This window comes from Cydia splendana, chromosome 13 (genome assembly GCF_910591565.1).
Source record: "Cydia splendana chromosome 13, ilCydSple1.2, whole genome shotgun sequence".
Lineage (NCBI taxonomy): Eukaryota > Metazoa > Arthropoda > Insecta > Lepidoptera > Tortricidae > Cydia > Cydia splendana.
The window spans coordinates 13306554-13334327 of record NC_085972.1 but is presented as its reverse complement, the minus strand read 5'-3'; the positions used below and the strand labels follow the sequence as shown (position 1 = coordinate 13334327).

At 36.7% G+C, this 27774-nt stretch overlaps 1 protein-coding gene and 1 long non-coding RNA gene across 4 annotated transcripts; one reads left to right on the top strand and one right to left on the bottom strand.

The window, feature by feature from the left end:
* Positions 1–1370: 1370 nt before the first annotated feature.
* LOC134796125 (septin-2) lies at positions 1371–18887 on the bottom strand. Of its 3 annotated transcripts, none has more exons than XM_063768092.1 (8): positions 18349–18887; positions 11234–11425; positions 10306–10564; positions 7722–7872; positions 5796–5961; positions 4370–4526; positions 1831–1915; positions 1371–1540 (listed from the first exon to the last, which is right to left on the bottom strand). In XM_063768092.1, exons 1-8 carry the CDS (start codon positions 18356–18358, stop codon positions 1454–1456), a joined length of 1107 nt encoding a protein of 368 aa, XP_063624162.1. In that variant the 5' UTR covers positions 18359–18887; the 3' UTR covers positions 1371–1453. The 3 variants fall into 3 exon arrangements, with proteins under 3 accessions (XP_063624162.1, XP_063624161.1, XP_063624163.1); XM_063768091.1 differs by lacking the exon at positions 18349–18887 and adding an exon at positions 16222–16741; XM_063768093.1 differs by lacking the exons at positions 11234–11425; positions 18349–18887 and adding an exon at positions 11055–11199.
* Positions 18888–26083: 7196 nt separating this feature from the next.
* LOC134796123 (uncharacterized) lies at positions 26084–26848 on the top strand. The gene is made up of 2 exons (XR_010144898.1): positions 26084–26566; positions 26613–26848. It is a non-coding gene; the product is annotated as an uncharacterized LOC134796123 (long non-coding RNA).
* Positions 26849–27774: the final 926 nt, after the last annotated feature.

The following is a 27774-nucleotide window of genomic DNA, read 5'->3' as shown; positions in this document are numbered from 1 at the left end:
TAAGTTATTTGTATCAGTATGTGATACTAGAAAAAAATCTAAAAGTTTTGTCAAACATGAGAATATTTTTTTATGATACTTCCTTTTTTTGACGCTCATTGTCATCGGAAAATTGCTCTGTCATTTTTTTCTTCTTATATGATCTTAGAATATAATTTGGCGCAGTGGGTAAAAAAATCCAAAAAAATGCGTATCGAAATGTATGTATTATAGAACTATTAAAAACGGAGAGTGGAAAATTTTTAGATTTTCATTTTGTAGGTATAAAACGGCAATAAAATGGCATTCCAGTGAAAAAATTAGACTGAGCAATTTTCCGGTCCAAGACACGCCAAAAAAAATTATTTTATTAATACTGGTATTTCTGCTGGGATATTTTTTTGATATTTCATATATTGTTGGAATACGTTACATGAATATGTCTGGTGAAGAAAGTTTGAACGGAGCATTTTTCCGTAAAAAGATATTAACGATTTAAGACTTTAGGTATTTACTTTAATTCTATTATTATTATTCTTTGGAAATTTATACAATACTTTTTATTTATTGATACTTTATCATACTGTAAAGTTTTTTCTGGCTGAGGAATTACTGCGGGGTCCACTACCTTTATTTACTACACTATTTATTTAAAAAGCTTTATCAGTAATTCTGTAACAAATTAAATTTTCAACTTAACGTTAGTCTTTGATACTTTAGCATTGAGGTACTACTGAACTACTAGGTACATAAAGTGCACATAGTGCTCTCTCGATCTTATCATATATCATTAACTTTGGTTTAAATTTGAACGACGGACAGATTAATGGACATCGCTTATATTGACGATGTTGCTTATTATTTTCTTATTAAGCATCACTCGTATGTTAAATTGCTTGAGCAATGGCATTCTAGTAATTCGTGTTGATGTGATGCGTAAAGCATAAAAACGAAAGTTGCCTTGGTTGATAATAATCTGGCATTGATAACTAATAATATTGCTTTACAAGGTAGATACAACATCCCGACTATACCGAGTAGTTATTCTAGGTATTAGGTACTCTGTGGTTGCTTTGTATATGCTACATGCAAATAATATGAAATACATGACCGTAGGCTTCACAGGTGAATTATGCAAGTTTTTCAGTAATATATTACGAGATTCTCAAAAAGAAGGCCAACATATAACGTAAATAAATAGTTAGGTAATGTACAGTACAGGTAAACTCGTAATAAAATTATTGATTTTTGTGAGCTTGTGCTTAAAGTACCTACATTACAATTTTCTTGAATACACTAACTGTACATTAGTCAAATACACAGTACTTCCTGATATTAAAAACAAACCAAAAAATATGTCCAAAACTCTAAATTCATCAAATTTTTCTAAAGAGGTTCTTAATATTTTTACTAGAACATAAGTGAAATAGATTAATTGTAACACTACGCTAGAGGTACATTTGCAGTCTATAATTTATACATCTATAATACTGTCGTGTTTCTTGTCGGAAGCTTTGAGTTTCTCTTGCATCTGAGTGAGCATGTCTTGCATTCGCCTTATCTGTAACAAATAATGATATATGTACTTGTAATAAGGAACTGGCAGTAGCAACAATTTGCACCAATAACCGTTTGCATCGAACTGGCGGTCTAGCATAAGTAGCGTTCTCGCGCGCGAGTCAATACTTGAAGTCGCGCGCGAGAACGCAACTCATGCTAGCAGGTCTGATTTAGTGGTGAGATAGTGGCCTCGTGGCGCATAAACGTAAGTTGTAAAAATATTAACTCTCTAAAATAGCTCGCCAGAATAAGCACATTAATATTTTCATTATGCTTTGACTGTTTTTTCACCTCTTCATCCTTCTGCAGTAGCAGTCTGTCGGTGTCCGTAATAACTACCTCGCTATTGTTGCCCATCGAATCCCTCTTCAGTTTCCTGTAAATAGATATTATCATCATTAACTCAAAACATATATATCTCAGTGGGTTCATCATTATGAAGGACTTCATAATTTATAAATACTGGGTCTGTTTATTGTTTTGAGCTACTACTAGGGCTTCCAATACCGGGATCCCGGCATCCCGCAATACCGGGATCCCGTCTATTTAAACGCATTTTTCAATACCGGAGTTTTTTAATGCAATACCGGGATCCAGGTATTTTAAAACAAGGAAAATGTGCCGATTATACCGTTTAATATCCATTAAAATGATTAAATTCGGCTGTATTAGGAAGATTACTACGCGTCAGATGCATTTAACTGGCATCAGTCCATATGCGTTAGATAAATATTTGGTGATAAATTCTGATGTTTAGGATATGATATTAATATAACTAGTTCTTAAAATTATATCAAAAAGAAGAAAGAAATGAGCAAGGAATTGTAGTATGGCAAACGAGTTTTTGGCGGCAAATTTGAATATAGTTGGTTAGTTTATTATTTATTTATTTATTTATTTATTTAAACCTTTGGGAAACAAACAGGCAAAAACAACACATATAGTAAATCAGATAACACATTCACAAGCCACACAGTTTCCACTAATGAATAATAACAGTTATGTTGCTCAGAATCTAACATTAAAACAATTCAAACTTAAACCTACTTTAACATTAATAGAATTTATTTACAACATGCATAACTCGAATACCTAACTTGAATTGATGTAATAACACACATAAAAACAACATGCGAACATTGGAAAGTATGATGTAACATAATTACTAATGGATATTATTTTTACCATTAACTGTACTTTTTATTGCAGAAACAAACTGTTGTAATGATAAATGAAATATATCAATATCAGAAAATTTTTCATTTTTTTTTTATTATGAACTAAAAATGTGTCTGGTGAAGTCAACAAGGAGGATAAAATGATTGCCAACCTGGAGGGTGAAATGATAATTACTGCAGATGGCGATTATTGTTTAATATCCTAAGCTAAGGACATACATATATGGTGTTACGGTGAGCCTTTTTTTAATAAAACTAAAAACAAAATCTAAATATTAGCAAATGACAGTTCTAAAAAAGAAGCTGATTTGACTAGTAGGATAGTTGACCGAAGCGAAGCGAAGGTCTACGTTTTGACTCGGGCATTTTGCTTTCGTATGTCCGGATGTTCTCCTCTACAGGTCGCAATTCTTAACCGATTCTCGTGAAATTTTGTGACCGAATTTTATGACTAAATAAAATTTTTTTGTCAATCCGGTTTTTGGAAATTTTTAAAAATGGCGGAGTCGTGATACCTGGCGCCTAAACAAATAGTCGTATCGATATCATAAGACTTTTTTCTTTTTGAGACATGTTTACAGAGTTAATAGCAAAAAATGCAGAAAAAAATTATCGCTGGTTTAGGCGGTATTTAGATATTTAATTTTAACTAATTTTATTTTGAGAAGGAGTAGCTAAATTTCGTCAACCCATCTAAGAACTATTTGGCTCAGTTTGTAAACGTTCGCTTTTTCTGTTTGCACAGAGGGTCTGGGTTCGATCCCCAGTAATTGTATGCTGGGATATTATAACTTTTTGTATTTTTTTACACATAAATTTCGTATTGTTTTTCTTTAATTTACTATACACCGTGTTTTTATTGAATTCCGTTAACTTCGGGGTATAGTTAAGTACGTTTATAAGAACTAAATGGCATAGTTAATTTAAAAAAAAAAATTTTTTTTTGTTTTCTTTTTTGTTTTTTTTTTGTTTAAAAAGTAATTAAATGTAGCATATAGCGTTGTTGTAACACGGGCATTACATTTAACTCAACCAAACAATTGAAATCTGTGACATATCAATGTCATTTCGTACATCAATCGACCGAGATTGTACTTAAGTTTAGTAGCAAATGTATGAACTCATTCTAAACACTAATCAATATGTAAGCCGGCCCTAAGGCAAGTGTACACGCTTGTAGAGGCCTTATAGTAAAAAAATAAATTATGGATTATCTCCGAAATGGACTTAATTAGAACATCGGTGTCTTTGAGAAAGTTACTTGATTTAAGCTCAGGAATGCACCCTTGAAATTAACGGAAATCAAAAAAAACACGGTGTATTTAAAGCTCTTAGCACCATGTTATTTCAAGCTCTGCTCGCGAGGTCTACAGCTCACAGAGCCACTAGTAGTATAGTCTAATAAAACATGGTCTTCTCATCCCAGAGTGACACAAGCCTACGTCACAATAACATTGCCACTTTATATAGCGCTATCGCATATTATCATATAGCGTTGCTATATGATAATATGCTGTCGTATGATGACGTAGGCTTGTGTCAGTAACGTGACCACGAAAAGATGGGAAGAGAGTACCAGGCGGAGTATATTATTATACCATGGATAGTAGTCTATTGGCTGTCTTATTAGTGTATGATATTAAGATAGTGACCCGCGCTCCCGCATGGCGTGCTGCGATATCTGAGAGATGCACTGCGCGCGGAAGTTCTCGTAGTGCACGTCCTGGGTGACGTCCTTGAGGTCCTGCATGTGGGTGGAGATCAGCATCGTGCGGAGCTTCGTGAAGTCCGAGTGCCGAGGGTTCTCCACTGTAACAATGGGACATTGACTTATTATTACTTCAATTATTACTACAGTCAAGAAGACAACCTGTAGGTGAGGGGAGCGGGCGTGAATCACGTGACCAAGACATCGTAAGCGCCGTAAAATTCATGGCGGTATTTGAAGATTTTGGTTCCTATAAAATTCATCTTCAGTTCTTTTGTGTATCTATGACTGTGCGGTGAAATTCCCTAATGCTCTTCGCCAGACGTAATTAATGCTTCCTGCGTCTAATTTCAAAAGGAGGTCGAGTGAAATGTCAGTTTAAATATATCCTACAACTTACATGTTTGACAATTGAAATGGATGTTTCGTGGATGTTTTTGTGTTAATCCTTCATATCTTTACAAACAAGGCTCGTTGACATCGATACATTTTATCTTTTTCTTAGTAGCCTTAGTATATTAAAGCAGGAGCTCAAATTGGTGCGTTTAATTTAACCCGAATCACGTTTTAGTACCTAGCGCAAGCTACTTTGAACCGTATTGCCACGCGGCAAGAAAACTATTAGCTAAACAAGAATTATAGCTTACCGCCCACCTCTAACACGGTGACAGTTGCTAACTCCAATGGCACCGCTTTCAGCTCGAGGTTCTTATTTGAAGCCTTCACTTTTCAGCAACGCAAGCAATTTTGGACTCTATTACCGCGTGAGAAGAAAGCTATTACAAAGAATATCTACCGTCAACAATGCCCCAGGGGTACTGGCGGCCACGCATGCGCTTGCCGCCCATCCCCAACACGGTGTCCATTATTACGACAGCGTATAGCGCCGCCTTTAGCTCGCGATCCTTCTTTGAAGCTTTTCACTAGCGCGAGCAAAAATGGACTCTATGACCACGCGAGAACACTATTACAAAAGCAAGGAATATCTACCATCCACGATGCCCCAGAGGTACTGGCGGCCGCGCACGCGCTTGCCGCCCACCTCGAGCACGGTGTCGGCTGCTACGACAGCAAATAGCGCCGCCTTTAGCTCGCGATCCTTCTTTGAGCTTTTCACCAGCGCGAGCAAAAATGGACTCTATCACCACGCGAGAAGACAGCTATTGCAAGGAATATCTACCGTCCACGATGCCCCAGGGGTACTGGCGGCCGCGCACGCGCTTGCCGCCCACCTCGAGCACGGTGTCTACTGCTACGACAGCAAATAGCGCCGCCTTTAGCTCGCGATCCTTCTTTGAGCTTTTCACCGGCGCGAGCAAAAATTGACACTATCACCACGCGAGAAGACAGCTATTGCAAGGAATATCTACCGTCCACGATGCCCCAGGGGTACTGGCGGCCGCGCACGCGCTTGCCGCCCACCTCGAGCACGGTGTCGGCCGCTACGACCGCGAACGGCGCCGCGGCCTTCAGTTCGCGGTCCTGCTGCTTGAACTCCTCGTCTTCGTCGCTGTCGCACTCCGGGAACTGGTACACCTGCACAATCATTCATGGTTAGGTAAATACATTATCAACAACCACAGTATGATATTCAAATTCCAAATGTGTGCATCATACCCCCGTGTGCCGAATATATAGGTACCTAATGAAGGTAGTGGTAGGTACCTCAATTCCGCACTGACTAGAGATGGGTCGCGGGTATTTACCCAATCTACCCACCCAGGTAAATACCCGGTAAATACCCATCTACCCGGTATTTACCCGTATCTACCCAAATGGACGGGTAGATTCATTTATTGTTGCACATGTCGATTTGTGTTAAAGTGGAGATATAAACCGAGTTAATGGCTGTAATTATTATGTGTCATTTAAAATGAAATGGTTTAGTTGCAGTTGCAGTTGTAATTAAAGAATTTTTAGTACAATTTTGATAAATATTAAAAAAAGGCCGTCATAAGAGTATTTTTTAGCCTTGAGTAAATTATCGTACTTATACGTTGATAATACACATTCCAACTTCGGTCGACGGGGGGTGTGGTTGGGGGGAGGGGGGCAAAAGTGAACTTTTTCATATTTCTTGGAATTTGTCATTGATATCGAAAAGTGTTGTATGTACAAACTAAAGTGGACATAATTTTCTACAAAAAAGGTTATATACATATTTGTCCTAAAACTAACTGTATTTGACTTATAAGCTTCACAAGTTGTGATACTGCACAATTTTTTTTTATTATCATTCATAAGTATTCTTTATTTTCATCTTTCTAATGTATATTAAAAGCATTTTAAAACATTTCCGGAAGCCAGGGAATGATTTTACACGATTTTCATAATTGGACTGATATGTTAAAATCGAACTTCACCTCATAGCAACCTTTTCGTAATTAGTTTGAACATACATTTTATGTAACATTATAAAAAAATACTTAAATTAATCTTATTTATACTCACATACCATTAAACACATCAAATTTAGAAGAAAAACGAAAATACCCGCGTATTTACCCGCGGGTAGGTAAATATCGGGTATTTACCGGGTAAATATCCGCTCTCGGGTATTTACCCGGGTAGTTACCCATCTCTAGCACTGACCAACTGACATTGACTCTAATAAACTCTTTATTTTAAATGGAAATGCTGGGGAGAGCATATGCTTTATAAAACTTAGCAATATTATAAATTATCTCTTGTAAATATGGCACTGTCAAGAATGAACTTTTTTACGCTTTTGTTTTATTTGGGTACAACCTTATATTCATATTTCTGTGGGTACAGCTGATTTGTAGATTTGAATGGTTTTTTTTTTCTGGAAAGTATATAGAAATTGGAGAAGGAACCACCATTAAGTAATCCCTTTTATTGAGTCTTAGGACAGTTAGTAAAAATCCGTGGTTTGTAATATTTTTGCAGTATCATACGATCACCATTCGTTTGTTATTATTATTAGTTATTGTGTTTTATGATATAAGTACGTAGACGTTACACCATAACGAAGTACATCCCAGTTTCTCAATATTACGTTGCATTAAAGCTATTCCACCCACGCGATTGATGCTATTGATGCTACATTAATAATGTGGGAGTGAGTCAATCACCTACGATTGTAAAACTTCGTTGCCATCGTATAGTACGTATCATATTTAGGATAGCTGTGAATTGCGTAGCGTAGGGCATCAGTGCCAGTTTATAGTTATCAATTTACATAAATACAATTATTTAACAATTGTTTGTTATACTTATTAAGTCAAGTGACTCACAAAACGAATGTATTACTAGCAAGATTAATAAAAGCAAACCTGTATCTGATGATCCTCGAGGTCAGCCAGTATCCTCGCTTTAAGCCGCTTGACTTCTGCCGCCGTCAACGAATCTGCTTTCGCTATCACCACCACGATGTTCACTTTGCGGTGTAGTCGTCTCATCATCTCCAAATCCACCTGCCTTACACTGCAAACATACATTATTCTATACCAGGAGTTCGCAACCATTTATATACGTACGTCCTACCGTTATTCTATGTATACCAGGAGTTCGCAACCATTTTTAAGTACCCCTTGGCGCAAATTTATTGCTCTCCTTTCTTTATTAACGGTAAGGGATTTCGCACCCTCTTGTCATCTCACTATACTCAAATATCTAGGAGACCGAGCTTTGCTCGGAAAACGTATAAAATCTCAAAAAACCGGGCAAGTGCGAGTCGGACTCGCACACGAAGGGTTCCGTACCATTATCTATAAGAACGGTCACCCATCCAAGTACTGACCCCGCCCGACGTTGCTTAACTTCGGTCAAAAATCACGTTTGTTGTATGGGAGCCCCACTTAAATCTTTATTTTATTCTGTTATTAGTATTTGTTTTTGTTGTTATAGCGGCAACAGAAATACATCATCTGTGAAAATTTCAGCTGTCTAGCTATCACAGATCACGAGATACAGCCTGGTGACAGACAGACGGACGGACGGACGGACGGACAGCGGAGTCTTAGTAATAGGGTCCCGTTTTACCCTTTGGGTACGGAACCCTAAAAATGCGCGTTTCCTCAGAGATAACACCTGGCCAGATCAATTTATCGCCCCCGAAAACCCCCATATAGCAAATTTCATAGAAATCGTTAGAGCCGTTTCCGAGATCCCCAAAATATATATATAAATAAATAAATAAACAAGAATTCCTCGTTTAAAGGTATTAGATAGATAGATTAGATATTATACTCTATGGACGCGTCCCAGTTATGTCCCAGTAGTTTACGTTCCTTTTCATACCAAATTATCGAAAAGCTGTTGACGTTGGTAGGAATTCAAATGATATAACTGACATAACCACACCCCATTAATTTGCAATTTAATGAGCTAGTGTATTATTATTGAATGATGCAGACTAATAAGGTGTCGCCCGCTTAGTTTGTTTAAAAATATATATAGTTATCGAACCATGTTATAATGTCAGTCATGTCACACAAGTGATATACTACCGTTACCACATAAGGAGCACGTATGCTTCCGCAATGCGTCTTGCTATCGCTATGTCCATGACCTAATAAACCAGATGATTGGCTCTTTTGTAGGATAGTCTAAGTAACGAATTAAAAACATTGTACTGAGTGTACCCGCGTTGGGTGTTAGTATTGGGGATGGGATGGGAGGAGGTTACCCAAACTTTCCAGCACCAAAGTCACTGGAATAATATGATTCGACCCCCACACCCCAACAGGGGTAACAGGATGAAAAGAAGAAGAAGTACTGAGAAAAAATACTAAGTACTGTGAATATGTTACAAAACGCGAGAGTTTAAAGTGTTATAAGAACTGAGAGTGTCCCTAACTTGCCACCTTATCAATTAAGAACATCGAGACTATTGGGAGTGTATGTAAATCTTTGGCGCGGAATCGTGAAAATGTTCAACCGGCTAGTGCCAAAGTATTTAGACCTATTTGCCTAGTTTTGATGAATTAAGTGAGAAACTAGAGTTGAAGTATCTAGAGCTATGTGAAAAACGACAAATCTTAACATCCTTAGGAATAAATTTACTTTGGAATAATCAAAAACAGTGTGGTGGTTGCAATTTTTAGGCTATATCTAGGTATCTGTGGGTATATTAAATGCATACTAATAAAAATAAATTCATACTGAGATAATGAATAACAATATTCCTAGAGAGAAAGCGTATCGAGTCTGATTCAAGGATAATGACAGTGAAAGGGTTTAATGGAGCAAATGGCCCGACTGGTAAAAGCGCCTACTTGCTCAAATTGCCCATTCGAATCACTTGCCTCATTACACACAATACTGAATGCATAGTTGTTTTTCCTCGTTCACGTAACAGTGTAATGGTGCTCGCAACAAAGGCTCGCATCAATGGCGCCTCGCCTCGCCTAAAGAAATCGATTCCCATCTTTAGCAAGACATTGTAATAATACAGCACCTCAAAAAAAGGGACTAATTAAAGCTTCATCTGAGAAGTAGGGCAGCTTAACGAGGGAGGTTTCTTCGCCTTGCAGAAAGACTCGAGCCCGATAATTATTCACCCTTTTGTAAATGAAGCTGTTGGTCGCCATTCCTCTACAGTACTCGCTGTGTTATCAATTTAAATAATATATCTTGAACAAATCTCACACAGCGAACTTTCATGTAATTTTAACCCTACAGTACTTGTGTGTGATTATAGTTAGCGCTCACGTGTTAAGCGATCGACAATGCGCGTGTTATAACCCCTGCAGTTTCATGTGCCCAATCATTTTATCATGGGTCGATATGCTAAATTCCTACGGGTAGTACCTACCCATCAGTGTTGCAGTGCAAGTGGATAAAATCTTATCATTTACATGGTGTCCCACATACTCTAAACTGTAAAGGAAGTTAAAAATAAATATTATGAATTACCTGTGAGCCCATGGTGGAACGAAGTATAAGCAACAATGCACTCTATTGTCCTGCATGTGTCGGCGGTTGAGCCCGCTCTCATCTGTGAAGTATTGCCGAAACTGCTCGTCAATGTACCCCGAGCAAGTTCTCCACGAGTCTTCGCAGTTAATGGCGTCTCCGAAGCCTGGCGTGTCGACTATAGTCAGACGCAACTTAACGCCTCGCTCTTCTATTTCCATTGTTTTCTTTTCTATAGATGTGGTTTTCTCTATCCTATCTGTAACAAAATTGCATAATTTCATAGATGATTAGACGTCCGTTTGCGGTTTTAAAATATTTGGATAGAAAGGAAAGTGAGTGTTAATTTTACACGCTCTACTTCGAATTTTATTTGACAAACTAAAACAGCGATTGTAATTTAAGTTTATAAACCTTTCAATATAATACCGTGTCTGTCTAATTGTATGGTATGCAACATATAATTATTTGCTACCATTTGAATTGAAAAATTGAATTGAAGCCTCGCTTCACCGACTTGCGGTGCACCTGCTCCGGCAACAATTAAAAACACATCTTAACATGAACTATCCTTGGACGTCAGGTATTTTCCGACCCTTGTACAAGTCTCCTAGGAAGAGGCTGTTGATCAGAGTGGACTTGCCGAGCCCCGACTCGCCGACCACCATGAGCGTGAAGTCGAAGCCTCGCTTCACCGACTTACGTGGACCTGCTCCGGCAACAATTAAACCACATCAACATGAACTAACCTTGGACGTCAGGTATTTTCCGACCCTTGTACAGGTCTCCTAGCAAGAGGCTGCTGATCAGCGTGGACTTGCCGAGCCCTGACTCGCCGACCACCATGAGCGTGAAGTCGAAGCCTCGCTTCACCGACTTGCGGTGCACCTGCTCCGGCAACAATTAAACCACATCAACATGAACTAACCTTGGACGTCAGGTATTTTCCGACCCTTGTACAGGTCTCCTAGGAAGAGGCTGTTGATCAGCGTGGACTTGCCGAGCCCTGACTCGCCGACCACCATGAGCGTGAAGTCGAAGCCTCGCTTCACCGACTTGCGGTGAACTTGCTCCGGCAGTGTCGCGAACCCGATGTAGTCGCGCTCCCCGCGCTCACGTTCTGTTGAAACAGCAAGATTTAAAAAGAAGGCGGTTAAACATAAGTAATTAAGTACAAAATTAGTAAGCCAGGACGTCATTGCAATTAGTGATGGTTTTGTTCTCGGAAATATGTTGTTTTCAGCACGGTGTCAACAATTACTGCCGGTCCTAATCCTTGATTAAATGGTTGATTACTTATATTTGTAGAGCGAGATCCGCGCCCTTCAGTCGAATTGTATTTTCGGCTCTACATTGTTCCCAATGGTAGTCCGAGCAAGGAAAGGGATCACAACAAGCAAATTTTCCATTGAGATTAATACAAAAACCATTGTAAGAAATCCTTCATTCATTATTGAATGTAGCCTTATGGCTTAGTCCACTAAAAAACGTATTGAACTATAGGCCCAGTTCCCTGTTCGAGTCCAGCGACGTAAAAACACAGTCGTGTAAATCCTCAATACTCTGAAAGGATGTTATTTAAATAAAACTCTTGCATATACATAAGAGCAAATCATTAATCGAAATAGTTAAACAACTTTAACACATCGTTATCAATAGCTTTCTCAATTAAGAACACATCAATACAATTGGGTGATACATCTAGGCCACGAAAATAAACAAGCGTCAAGTATTTTATTGGCATACGCATTAGATACAATTTCCTGATAAATTACTTAATACCAATACTAGCTATTGAACTTTTTATATCTATGGATGTAGATATACATACGAGTATATATAGGTATCTCAGTCATACAGTGAATACCAGTCATCATTACCCCTTATAGATAAGATATGCTTCAATGAAAATATGATTGGATAGATACACTGCATTGTTTTTTAATAAAAACAGCCTCACCTAACATTTAGTACCTATCAGCATTATAATTACGGCAATTCCGTGTGTAATATCCACAAATCAACAATTTCAGTCAATGGAGCAATACCGACGTTATTGTACCTAATAATTCATGTGTATATTACAGAAACTAAGCATTTACGAGATAGTGCAAGTGAATGGATATTTCAATAAGTAACGATTTTTTTCCTTTATCTTTAAATATGGCTACAAATATAATGACCACCAAAAAATACTTTGGTACCCTAAATAAAAAAATCATGCTTACCAAAAAAAATTACTGAACACCAAAAAAATAAGGCCTAAAAATACAAAAGTACCACCATTTTAATTACGACTGCACTTCAAATTGTATTCAAATACCAAATATATTGAATGATCACCAAAAATCATTAATGATCACCAAATCTTGAAGACCAAATTAATGCGATATTTTCACCTAAATAAACCACTATGATTACCAAAAAATTTATACATATTACCAAATAAAGTAAACTGATGCCAAAATTACTAGCCCCTCCCGCTCAACCCCCCGTACCCCGCACCGCATACCTACCTTACCTAATCTACTTTTCTAGTAGCATTTCGTTATGCTACTATAAAAGTAAGTCAAACTGCTATCAGTTAAGTGGGTTAGGTTAGCACTGCGACCCTTACAGAAACGAAATGGTACTAGAAAAGTAGGTTAGGTTAGGTTTGAACTGCGACCTTTACAGAAACGAAATGCTACTATAAAAGTGGGTTAGGTTAGGTTAGAACTGCGATCCTCACAGAACCGAAATGCTACTAAAAAGTGGGCTAGGCTAAGTTTCAACTGCTACCCATACATATACGAAATGCTACTAGAAAAGTGGGTTAGGTTAGGTTTGAACTGCGACCCATACAGAAACGAAATGCTATCAGAAAAGTGGGTTAGGTTAGGTTTGAACTGCGACCCTTACAGAAACCAAATGCTACTAGAAAAATGGGTTAGGTTAGGTTTGAACTGCGACCCTTACAGAAAAGAAATGCTACTAGAAAAGTGGGATAGGTTAGGTTTGAACTGCGACCCTTACAGAAAAGAAATGCTACTAGAAAAGTGGGTTAGGTTAGGTTTGAACTGCGACCCTTGCAGAAAAGAAATGCTACTAGAAAAGTGAGTTCGGTTAGGTTAGGTTTGAACTGCGACCCTTACAGAAACGAAATGCTACTAGAAAAGTGGGTTAGGTTAGGTTAGAACTGCGACTGTTACAGAAATAAAATGCTACTAGAAAAAGGTGACGAAGTGGATTAATTAATTTAATAGGATAACGGTAATTATATTAAATATTTGCACATTTTTAATTAAAATGTGGTTACAATTTTGGTGGTCATTTACAATTTTTGGGTTTACAATGATTATTTTGGAGTCATTTGCTTTAATATGATATCAAGATTAAACATTTGGTTATAATTTTACATTAAAATGGAGTTCTAATTTTGGTGGTCATTTACTATTTTTGGGTTTACAATGATTATTTTGGTGTCATTTTCTTTAATAGGATAGCAAGATGTAAAAATTCGGTTATCATTTCACATTAAAATGGGGTTTGAAATTTGGTAATCATTTAGTATTTTTGGGTTAATAATGATTAGTTTGGTGTCATTTCCTTTAAAAGGATAGTAAAGTGTAATAAAATTGGTAATAATTTCACATTAAAATGGTGTTATAATTTTGGTGATCATTCATTATTTTAGGGTGGTAAAATAGATTTTTTTGGTATTAAATTTTACTAAGTCTGGTGATCAGTTAAATAGTAGCCTTTAAATATTGCACGTTTGGCGACCCCTGACCTAGCGCATAAATTTCTAGTGTGCAACATAGCCTGTTGCACCTCGTCCCATTCTTAAAAACAAAAAGACAGGAAACATGCTATCTAGTTCACAAAGCATGGCTAGGCTATCCTTCGTATAACTTGACTTCGAGTTTTGTAAAGTCGCCATAGGTCAAACTTATATTGGTCCATCTAATCGGTGGCATGAAAAAGCACTCAGACTAAATTCATAGCTTACCGAGCATTCCACTTGGCGAAACAAGAACTGTAACCTGTAAAAATCTACGCGATTTCACTTATACAGGTTGATACTATGTGCTCTTCAAGCATTGCGCATAAGGGCCCTGCCCATTCGTTAAGGTACTAGTCGTAGACAAGTGGGCCAACTGGCCGGCCGCGGCGGAGTGGAACACGACAGGTTCCCCTAGCCGGCCTAGCCCATCGTCCAGGGACGCGCGTGCCAGTATCGGGCACAACTAGCGGAAGCGACAAACGTGCCCGTCAATCAGCTGCGCGGCTAATTCAATACGATGCTAGTGTCCAGTGAAATTAAGGTCACTGGCAGCGCGCTTGCAGCAAGTCACCTATGAATATTGTATGACGAAGAGATTTGGGGTTTTTGACAGTTTTCTGAAATATACGTAGGTACCTATTACTCTATTAGCAACTTTAGCAAGCACTATACTATTAGCAAGTAGGTACTTGCTAATATTTATGCTATCAAACAAACAACACAAATGAATAGGTTTGCGAGTTTTTAATGTGCAAACAAATAATGTGCCATTGTCTACCATTCACATAAATTAATATAATAGAAAACAAAAGCCGGTCATACAAAATCCAGCGCTACAAAAACAAATTCTATTATGCTCTACAAGTAGAGATATATAAGTACTAACTGTAAGGTCGCGTAGACTTGACGTTTTTAGACTAATGAAATCCTCCGGAAATCTCTGATTTTCTAATACATTAAGATCAGTAAAAAGTTACCCCGTGATAATAAGCTGGATGAAATAATCTGAGATGTTACGTGAGGTTCCCAGGGCCTGAGTTAAGTAGACAATAGCTTTTCATCTTTCTACATGTCATCGTATTTTCATTCTACTCAATCTATCTAGCGCACTCTGACGAAAAAAGTCAAGCACTATTGTATTTGTATTGAACAAGAAAAGGCCATTGTTTATCGAAGAAGATTTATAAACAATGACAAATCATTTACCTTGCTTACGTATACCTACTTGTTGAGGGAAATCAGTCGGGCCTCAAGTTTTTGTTTTATTTACACCGCTTAAGATTATAGATGTCTAGTTTAATCTACTTAATATTGCTAAATTTGATGTTTACTTTAGATACCTACACTACACTTTGCTTTTTTGTGTAAATTAGTTTCAGCTGTTTTGGGATTTCAAATAGCAAGATTAAGACATATTACACAATTGAACTTATGGCTATGACTTGTTTACACAAACTAAATACAGTTTCTAAGCGACTGTCCCACCACTAGCCCACTACGTGTTTTTCCTACGCGGATTATCACAATTAAATACTAGCAAATGAATATATTATTAGTACCTACTAAATACGATAATTTATAAAAAAATATTAATCATAATTCAGCCTATATAGGTACGTCCCACTGCTGGGCACAGGCCTCATGCGCGAGAGAGCTTGGGCTATAGTCCCCACGCTAGCACAATGCGGATTGGGGACTTCACATACACCTTTCTTTCTTGCCAAATTGAAACATGTGTTTGTTCAACTTACAGTGTCCAGTCAGTATTCTAGTCACCGCGCAGGTTATGTGCCTTTTGAGCCCTAGAAGCTCCTTAGCAGTATGCATGCATGCATGTATGCAGGTTTCCTCACATTAAAAAATAAAGTCGGTTAAAAAAAATTGGACAATCTTACACAATCGACCTAGTTCCACAGTAAGCTCAATAAGGCTTGTGTTGAGCCCACAACTTATGGGTACTTGACGACGACATATATGTAGAAAACATCCAAAACTCAAAAATAATGGTATTAGAATAGATTCATAGATGGTTAAAAATGGAAATATTATAAGTATATAGACTGAATCAGATCATTTAATAATTCCAATATAATATAACACAAATAACAAAAGGCCAATATACTTGTTATGGTATTGCTGCCGTTACTTACGAATTTTTATTAAAGTCGAGATCTGGGTTCCTTGGTTTTTGTCTCCATCGCAAACTTTTTCCGTATTCGGATCTTTTTTGTCTTTATCGCTGATATTAATGTCATACATAGCAAATGAATCGCTCTTTTCCATTATGTTAACTATATCTGGTTTCTCCAATAGATGTATCTCTAATGAAACAGTTCACTGGGTTTTATTATTTACGTGTGGTTGGTATTAATCATTTTTGTAGCTTATCAAAAATGATCTCACAACACAGATACGATAATCTATCGTAAAAAAACGCGGGAACTCGGTGCGCTCGGTTGAATAGTTGGTGAAGGGGGAGTAGAGTTGACTGTAGTAATTGAGTGCGCGGGGTTCGAAAATTGTCGCGTAACTGCGAGGGCGGGAAACGCGAGGCGCGGGCGGCGCTCGGTCGACGCGGTGTCGGTGCAACGCGCGCGCACGGACTGCTCGCGCGCCGCCCGAGCTTCATTGACCGGCGCTTGCGTCACTCTTTAGCTAACAAATTTAATAACTGCTTAATTTTACCCAAAGCAATACTGAAAGCGAATAACGTGTAGGATAATATGTTTGAACAGGTGGATTTTAAGCAAAAATAACGATAACTTTATTAAAACAAAACATTACGAAGATTAGGAGAGCGTTCGGCGGCGCTCAGCGTTTTTTTTTGTTTACTGTACATTGCGCAAATATAAGATAAGAAATTTACCGTTACTGACGTTTAACCCATTTCTAAAAGTAACTGGTACAATGTGTTAGATAAAAACATGTACCTATCTAATCTCCTGTAAAGAAAAAAGTTGCTGTTTTACTCTTTAGAGGAATCTACGCTTTACATGGCACTATGTTTAGAAATTGTGCAATATTCCGGGAAGTCGCCTGTTTATTAGGGCATCGTATAAAATTAACTTCATGATGGTAATAAAAAATAACTATGTAAACTTTAGTTCATAATTCAGCGTCGCTCTGATATTCTAAGTTCGCACAATCACGCACGATTAAAAAAGGTAGAGCAGAGCCACAAATTAAATTAACAAGTTGACAAGGAGTTACCTCACCACTTCTTGCAACAGTGAAAGAAACTAATGACATAGGTAGTTAGTAGCAGATCATAGGTTAAAGGTGCTTACGCGGATCTTCCCAAGCTCCCATTTTGTTCAATTGCAAGATGCTGTTGAGTGTTGAAGCATCTTACCATCTTCCGGTGGCGGTGACGCAACTCAGCTCTCAGATAGCACACAGTACATCGAAACTTTTAAAAAACGCCCTTGTGCCCAAGACAAGACAGTACAAAAGATCTCATTGTACCTATTCAGTTACACTCTCGGCAAGAACAGGTCTAGTGGTCTCATTTCTGTTTTATAGTTCAACGCCTACGCTCATTTAGTTTATCTCTTGACCCTAACCCTACCATTTAGTACAATCAAATGATGTTTTAAAGTAACTTTTGATACCTATACCTACACAACTAATTTTTTTTTAGCCAATGGAGAAAACGAGGGTAGGCCTTTAACAAGCAGTGGGACACCAAAGTAGACTAAATATTTTATTGTCACCTATATGATAAAGTTCATTCCGAGATAATCCCGATAATCCATATAAAATTTAACTTTTGTTTAATTATCGGTTGGTAAAATTAAATAATTAGAATAGGTATAATTATTACAAAAAAATGATTTTGTATTCCTATGCGATAAAGTCGATAAACGATTTATTACAATGCGTAAATAAGTCATACATTTGTTATAAGTAGGTACCAAAAAAAACAAAATAACAATGAAAAAGTTTGCATGGTAGGTAATTATGAGGTAGGTAGTATTCCGGTAGTTTCGGTAATTGTTATAAATGCCTAATAAGTACCTAATACGCCCTCTCGGAAAACAGGCACCAAAATAATCACCTAAGCCAAACTGTAAGCTTCTACTATGGAAACCAATTATGCCAAACAAAAGATCTGGGCGGAAGTAATGGCGCTGAAAGGGGCACTTCCCATTCCTTTCAGTCTATAGAAATGAGAAATCCTTCAGTCATAGAGCTCAATTAAAAAATAGAGAGTTCTATAGAACTACTAAGAAAATGTTTACCCACTGAAAATGTTGAAATTAATTATCGACACTCACCCATCGTCATGTTGTGTAATGAGGAAGAACTGCTGAAGGTACTAAGAGTACACTATGAAAATTTTAATCAATTTTCATAATTTATATTTCTGTTTCCTCATTAAGAACGTCTTCATTTTTTCTACGTATTGTCTCTATTTTAATTATGCGTTATTGATTTACAAAAATTTTAGAAAGTTTTCAAAACCGATCGACCGATTTCACACAAGTCACTGCCTTGTCTCCGAGATCCCAAGTTCAAGATTCACTCGTCGACGACTTTCAATCTTCTCGTCCATGGTTATTATAAATTGCGCAATTCACGATAGATTTTCACCAAAACAAAACTGCAGTTGCAAGTTGTATCAAACATTATTCTACACTAGACATCTAAAACGATAGCGAAATTAAAGTCGCGCGACACTTAACTAAATATCACGATACTAATCCTAAAATTTGTATAATCGAAACAGTAGAAAAATTCAAGAAAATAAAATCACATTGTTTGTGCGCCGTACTGTGCGTGTTGCGTTACGTAATGTGAGGGTCCCGGTCCGGGCGCGGGCCCTCGCCTTGCTCCCCGCGCGCGCGCGCGCGGGAAATCTGCACCCTTCGCAAAAGACTTTCTACTCCGACTCATCAGCCCATTGTAAAATGAGCCTAGGAGTCATTACAACTATGCGTAGCTGGCGTTCAGCTTTATACTGGTCAGCTGGTGGTAAAGCGTTACGAATGTTCCGGGCCCGGCGCACGCAGCCCTCTGGAATCGATATCCTCGAGGCACCCTGGTACGCCTGCGCGTACCTCTTGCCCTTCTTGCTCTAAATGTTATACTGTGATGTTTCTATGTGCATTTTTCCTTGCCCTACATGCATTGTAGTAGGTATACCTACGCCGCGCCCCAGTAAGATTCAAGGTCGTTCCATGGCCGATCATTGTAGTTTTATGCCTATGCCTATGTAGGTGACTTTAACACATTTTCGGTGTTGGAATATCATTACCGCCTTCAAACGTACCTATCTTACTTATTTTAATTACAAACTTTACTCAATTCTCATATATGTATAGACTACATATTTTATTTCCTGGATACGATACCTACTATCGAAGTATCATGATTATTGACATTAATACTAATAGTAATGAACTCTACTTTATCTTCAAGCCCAATGGTCTGAATTGGCAATTTCTAAGACCACTATTGATAAGAGTCAAGGAGTGCAGTGCAATAAAAATTTAAGTTATATGTCGTTTGTACACATTGCACAATAGTCACAATACAAAATTCACTGCTATACATGACTTAAATTGTAAGTATTATAATACATACGGTCATTGTGGCACTCTTTGGGGGAGGCCTATGTCCAGGAGTGGACGTCCTCTGGCTGATATGATGATGATGATGATGAATACATACGAGTATAGGTATACGTAATAGGTAACTACCTTTTTTTCTCAACTAAATAAATAAGTAAAAGTATAAAAGGATTTGATTGCAGTTTTTATTACTAACGTGTATTTGGAAATTTTTGAATATTTGGATGGATTCATATACACGGTGTAACATGAGGAAACCGAATAATTTTAACCACGCATTTCTGAGGTCAAAAGAAGTAAAATATGTAATAAGAGTTTAGGTCAATTTCGCCAAAAAAAAATTTTTTTTTTGTTTTTTTTTTCAATTTTTTGAATGTATTTGTACATAAAAAATAAATGTTATTGGTAAACTTGTCACTTAAAATTGATTTTTTTTTTTTTTTCGTAAAACCTACTTTTTGCAAAGTGTTGCTTGTCACTTTTTGACATCTGGGTGGATTTCAGCACAAAAAATTTCACCATACAAAAAATTATTTTTTTTCAATGTTTAATTTAACACGATTCTAGCTGGGTAAAGTAATGGGGGGTTGTATATTGAGGATATGTATGGTATTTATACAATCATTTGTGGCTTATATTTGAAGTTATCGCTTTCGGAAAATAAAAACGCAAGATGGTGATGACAACCATGGTATGGTAATGACTCTTTTATAGACGGTAATGACACTGCATGTACGGTAATGACGATTTGGGAACTAATTTACATATGTATTAAAAACGTATTAAAAAAACAAAAACTTTTTTTAATTGTAAGACTTTAGAACTTTAATAAACATTACAAATAACATGTTTTTGAACATAAGACTAGCTACATAAATTATTTTTAGAAAATTATAAAAAATACATTTTATTCATATAAATAAATATATAACAAGTATTTTTATTGTATAATTTTAAATAATTTATGTTCCGAAATAGGCAATTTATGTATTCATTTATTTTTTTGGGTCTTTTCAATGTTAAATCATATTAACAATATTGTACTCTTATTATCAGTTTAAACCCGCATCTTATTTTATCTACTGCATAACTTGGTATTTATGTCATATTATAAAATTACTGGCTTACCAATGAGCTTAATTTTTATGATATATTACTTTTTTTTTGATAGTTTGATTCATTGCACAAGTTTGTATTTTTGTTGTTTTATTAATTAACTTTAAAAATAGCTATAATGATTTAAATCCATATATATGTTGTTTAATAGCTAAACATTAATATATAATCAGTGTTTTATAAGTTGCAAGACCCCTACTTGTAATGCATGTCATAAGTTACAAAATGTTAGGTATTGGGTCCGGTGACTACCCAATGGTATAATTATTAATTGGTGTAATTATATACATCAATTAATATAATATTATCAAAAAACATAAAGCCATCACGATAGTGAGCCAGTACCGTAGCCTATGGTCGCTTAAAACTTAATATATGTTGCTTGTTTAAATACTTTGTTTTAACACGACTAACATGCAATTACAGACTCTAAGTTGCACGATTTACATTATTAGATTATAAAAAAAAACATTTGTATGTTCTAAGTTCTAAATGACCTAAATTTTGCCTACATCAGTCAAAATGTTAAATAAAAACTAAGCATCCTCTAGTGTGAAAAAAATAGTTATATCTTCTTCTACATTTATTCTACATTTATAAGGTAGACATTATATAGTGTTAGAAGACATAGACGACGTTTTTCAAACATACAGCTTAATTTCATAATGAATTATCGCAAAATAACTAGAAAAGTTTCTGAGAACCGTCATCACCATACACATGAAATCATCACCGGTCGTCATTTTTTCCCGGTGATGACGGGTATGGTGTTGACGATTTGAGAGTTTCTTGTTTTTATTTCTAGAATACGAATAATAGTAGTTAATGTCTATGCTACACAATAAACTTCATGTAGTTTGCCATTCATTTCAGTAATTATTTCTAATATATCATTTGTAACTTTTTTAAACCAAAGCATAACGGTGATGATGCTCTGTTGTGACAAACTACGTTTTACAAATTTGTTCGTAATATTTCTCACGATTCAGTGATGTGACTTTATAGTGAAATCATTTTTGGCATTCTATACTAAAGTGAAAAATAGGGCAAGGACCTTTGGCGGTATTTCGTTGTTCATACACGGAGATAAGCTCACATTGACATTACCATGACGGTGTTGATGAATATTCGTGACAAAATTTTAAATATTTTTAAATGTACTTTCTCGGTGAAGGAATTATTGCATATTTTTTCATGTGTTAAACAACAACATGGAAAAGATATAAGTAAAAGAAAAATCGCAATCGTACGATAGGTATGCTATAATTTTCACTGCAAACAAAAAGGTTCAGATTTTTCCGGTAGACGGTGATGACTTTAGACACATAAAACATTTTATATAAAAAAAACTATTAAGTTATTGGAGATGGTAATTGAAGGAACATGAAGATAATAGTTCTTAAAAACATATAAAAAAGTTGCAACTCGCACAACCTACTAGTTTTTTTTATAAAGACCGAACCATAAGTTTTCGCTGGATTTTGAAATCCACCCATCTATCAATAAGGATATTTAGACTACGTCCCATAGCAGCAACATCACCATCAAAAAGGCCTTTTACGCTATGTAACAATAAAAACTTGTTTTTTTTTTTGTTAATATTATCTCTGAAACTAGGCGAATTTCAAAAAAGTTTATAGGACATTTTTGTATCTAAATATGATCAGGTATACGCGGTAAAAATTGATCGGTTTCCTCATGTTACACCGTGTATTTATTTTTATACTTATCTGGCCCACGACGAATATTTTTATTTTATTTCTTTGACTACGGAACCCTAAAAATGAAATAATAGAGGTTATATTATAATGTTGATTAACTCTAAAGATCTGTATAATGTTATTATGGACTGCGCGCCTGACATAGAGACATAGCGCCTGTTAAAAATAAATAGCGACGACTGTGTGCTTAGTATTCGTAGGTATAAAGCTAAGCTGCTGAGATATGGAGGTTGTCCGTCTTGAATATTTCGCTAGTCTCTGCCTAAGGTAAATTAATAATTAGCACTCACCATAAAAGCTCTAACTGATATACTAGAGTTGGAGTTTTTATGTTGAGCCTCACTGGTTGGAAAGTTCTGCTCTAAGTAAAGAAGCCGTACGAAAAGGTTTCTAATTTATATTAAATAAAATTGTATTAACTAAGCTAAATGAACTATATTTTTAATTTGTTTTCCTTGTTGATTATTAAAAATGCAGTATTTTTAAAACTTCTTCAACGACTTCGATGAAACTTAGGCTAATAGGTTTCATTATTGTGAAAATTCCTTTTCCTGGGTGTTCTCGGTCATCTAAATTTTTTTTTTCTCATGCTATGAAGAGGGTCATTGTTGTTCTAAGAGATGAGCAGAAAATGATACATTTCTGCACTAGAGCATTTTACGTTCCAAAGTACGAAACGTATATATTTTTTTTACGATAAGCAATTTTAATTTGGGTTTAAATACTTTAAATGGATTTCTTATACGATTTCCATTCTGATATTTAGGTATCTCCCCATTCCATAAATAACGATACTTTTGCCTGAATTGTTAATTGAAAGTACCTTCAAGATTTACTGTAAAAATGTCTATACTTTCTCATGTTTTTAAAAAAACACATGCATTTCACTTTCCTCGTATTCGAAATGAAAAGTAGAGTGTTTAACTCGGGTGAAAGGCATCATTTCAGCCTCGGACTATTGGCTTCCATTAATAATCTAGTATTTCTCCACACCAGCTCGTAAAGGGTCTCTTTATTCTTTAAAAACTGTTGAGAAAGTTGTTTGAAGTAATTATTTCTGGTAAAATTAACTTTTAAGTGATGATTTTGAATGATAAATACTTATTTTATTACTTATGTTCGTTTGAATTTGAAATGTACTTAATATATGTTTTACAGTTAGTATTTTCCACGCGTCAGTGTGATGAATATTTTTGTGTTTCACTCGGTATAAAAGTTTGTCGAAGCCTAGCAACGCTGAAGATACACTTTTCGAATCTTTCGCTACTTGGGTAATAATAGTAGCACGAGGGGTTAAAAAAAAACATTTTTCACGCCACTGTTCGGAAATTTGGCAATAGATGGTCTAAAACCAAGCTGGAAAGTAGGCAATAGCAGTAGCACCTGAACCACCACTACTACAATGTTTCATTGTTATCATCATCTGTCATTGGTGACGGTTCGCTACAGCAATGAGTATCATTTAAAACATAAAAATCAATAAAAGGTCTTTTTAGGCGCAACTTTTTCCTTCAAAAATAAAATAAGGTTATTTATAGGACCAATTTCTTGTTTAAAAAAAAAGAAATGTCAAAACCATTCAGTTCATTTTTTTTAACAATTATCCATTCAGTTCACGCTTAAGGCGTTTTTTACTTTTGTAGCTGTTTGTGGTTTTTTTTAGCAAAAACGCTTCTAAGTGTAGAGTCGGTTTGAAGCAAATAACAGAAAAACGCCTCTTAAAAGTGATAAAAAAAGTAAAAAAGGCGGGATTTGAAAATACTTACCGAATTGAATAGTGTAAATTGTGTTTGACTAAAAAATACAAGAAACGCGTATATCTACGCTCGCTATAAAAATGAGTTCTTCTAGTGAAGAAAATGATATTCTTACACTGACGCCTACCGAAATTCAAGAGACAGCACAGGCAGTGGCTAGTAATTTGCTACCTGAGAAATCGCGGGCAAGTACTTATAGTTATGTAAATGTTTTCTTATTTCCTCGCAGTAGTCGTGAAAAGCACTATGTAATGCCTCGACCGGAAACGCTAAAGATGGACTCGTATTATTTGAGGGCCTCCACTAACGTGTCGGCCCTCAAACGACTCGTCCATCTTTTAGCGGTTTTCCATCCTCTCCTACAATGTACTATTGCCCCCTATTAAAACAAATAACTATTTTGTAGCATTTTAACTCCGAGATTTTTGAATGGTTCTGGTATTATTTTTAATACCTAACACTCCTAACAGTATTTTCAAATACAGAAATATGTTTAAAAATACACTCAAAAGAGCTCCAGTGCACAGATTTAAGCTATAAACATGAACATAATCTGGCATGTCAAGTCTACATAAATGAATGCCCCTGGGAAATCAAGACGGCTATTTATAGATTGTCGATCCCCAACAGCAGATTCGAATCATCCTAATTTAGGAAAAATTTATAACCGAATATCCATATATTTTAGTAATGGGTATATCCCACGAATTTAGATATAAAGTTTAATGTTGAAAATATTTTTGACTATCATGATTATTCATGATAAATTATGTAGGTATTCACATAGTCTAATAAAACATGGTCTTCTATTCCCAGAGTGACACAGGCCTACGTCACAACAACATGGCCGCTATATATAGCGCTATCGCATATTATCATATAGCGCTGTCGCATGATGACGTAGCTTGTGTCAGTTAGGTGACCTAGAAAAGACGGGAATGGAGTACCCGATGGAGTATATTATTATACCATGGGTATTCATAATACGGTTAAATATTCTTATTTTATACATTAATGTTTTAATGATGTTCTTCCCTACTTATTTTAGTAACGTAAAGATTTGAGGAAAAGAATTGAAGATTTGTTGAAAGGAATGAAATCAGGAAAGGCTGCGGGATATGATAAAGTTTCTGTCGAGATGCTGAAAGCTGGAAAAGGCATTGTAGCAAGTCAGTTGTATCGCCTTTTCAATATGTGCTTTAGAACCGGTCAAGTGCCCAGGGACTGGTGCAAGGCTGTCATTGTACCTCTTTACAAAGGAAAGGGATCACAACTGGATTGCAAAAACTACAGAGGCATTAGCTTACTCAGCGTCGTCGGCAAATTATATGCAAAGATATTGATTGAAAGAGTAGTGAAACAGGCCGATGAGAAAGTATGGGATGCACAAGCGGGATTTCGAAAGGGTATGGGATGTACGGATCAAGTCTTTTCCTTGCGATGCATAGCCGAAAAGTATTTGGTCAAAGGTCAAAAGGTCTATTGCGCTTTCGAAAAGGCTTATGACAGAGTGGTGAGGAATGAACTTTGGTCGGTACTGTCGATGTATGGATTGAGCGGCCATCTCATTCAGGCACTGAAATCGCTCTATGAGGATTCCAGTGCTTGTGTGAGAGTAAACGGATCGTACACTGAGTGGTTTAGCATCGAGAAGGGTGTTAGGCAAGGATGTGTAGCGTCACCGTGGCTGTTTAATCTATTCATGGATAGTAGTTTGCATGATTTGAGAAATGATGCATGTGGGCTGAGAATGACTGGGTTATCCGTCAAATGTCTTCTTTACGCTGATGACCTGGTATTGCTAGCGTCATCGGGTGACGAGTTGCAGGAGATGGTTACTGGAATGCATGGGTCTTTTGAAAGGAAAGGAATGAAAATAAATGTAAGCAAGACGAAAGTAATGGTATTTGAAAAGGAAGAAAATATGACAAACTGTGAAATTTCGATTGGTCAAGAAAGAGTGGAACAAGTGGAAAGAGTTTGTGTATCTGGGAACCTTGTTCACTAGGGACGGTAAGCATGATAAAGACATTGAAAGGAGAGTGAATGCTGGAAATCGTGTGAATGGGGCACTTAACGCTTTTATGAGCAGCCAGAAGGTGTCGCAAAAAGCAAGGTTGGCTGTTAATAGAGGGGTGTTGGTGCCTACACTTATGTATGGTAGCGAAAGTTGGGTATGGCAGAAGAGGCATCAGAGCCAAGTGAATGCAGTGGAAATGAGAGCGTTGAGAAGTGTGTGTGGTGTGAGATTGCAAGATAGAATTAGGAACAGTGTGATAAGGGAAAAGTGTGGACTGAATGTAGATGTAGTGACAAAAATTGAGAAAGGTATGTTGAGATGGTTTGGACATGTGGAAAGAATGAGTGAAAGAAGGCTAACAAAGAGAGTGTATAAGGGAGAAGTGGAAGTGGGAGTTGGAAGGGGTAGACCTCGGCGGACTTTCTCTGATCATATCGGGGAAATCCTGAAGAAAGGCCAGGTCAAGAGCACCCTAAACCGACGAGCGTGTATGAGGAATGTTATGAAAGTGAAGGAAGCGAAAGAGGTATGTCAGGATCGTAGCAAGTGGAAATCCGTGGTCTCTGCCTACCCCTCCGGGAAATAGGCGTGATTATATGTTTGTATGTATGTATGTAAAAATTTGAGTACCTACACCAGAAATACTATGTTATCGACAATGTGGAATAGCGGCCCTGGGTGCCTGCCTAGCCAAGGTAACAATTGTTTGCGCTACGTTAATGACACGCTTTGTGTCTCTCTATCACTCTTCCATATTAGTGCGACAGTGACAGTTGCGTTTCGTTCGCTACGGAGCGTAAACGATTAGCATGTTGGCTACGCACCCTGAAATACACAACTATGCACTGCATTTGCAAGCTGTCAACAGTGTCAACGCACGCGGCGTCGTGGTGACATTCAGCACACGACACGTTATTTATTTTTACATCATGGCGAAAAAAAACCTTGCAAAGAATAAGTATTTTTTTTTTATTTACGCTTTTCACTGTTTTTTCAGAAACAAATTTTCACGAGAATTGTCATTATCTCTAAAACAAGACCTATTTCAGAAAACTTTGTATGACATTTTAGTCTCTAAATGCAGTCAAAATACTCCTTTAAAATCTGTCGGGTTATTCGAGCCCACGGCGTATATTTTGTTTATTAGTTTACCTTCCTACTTATTCAGTTACGTTCCACAAACATCTCAACCTTACATTTAGTTATTCAATATTATTACTAGGTTTCACTTAACAGTTTTCACTACTTATGCTTGATAGATGAGAGATATTAAATATCGGGTAGTTGACGAAGAAACTATATACGCGGGAAAAGTGAGAAAATCTGTGATAGGCGGGAGCACTCCTACGTCACGACTGGGACCTTCCGGGTCCCTTAAACAAAACTGAACCTAAAAGCTTTCAGCATAGAATAAAAAATCGAATATGTATAAAATTATAGAGTTTGGAGCTAATTCGAATGAAACCTTACTGTGTGGAGATAAAGCATAGTTTTCCGAGTACGTGCGGGTTGAGAG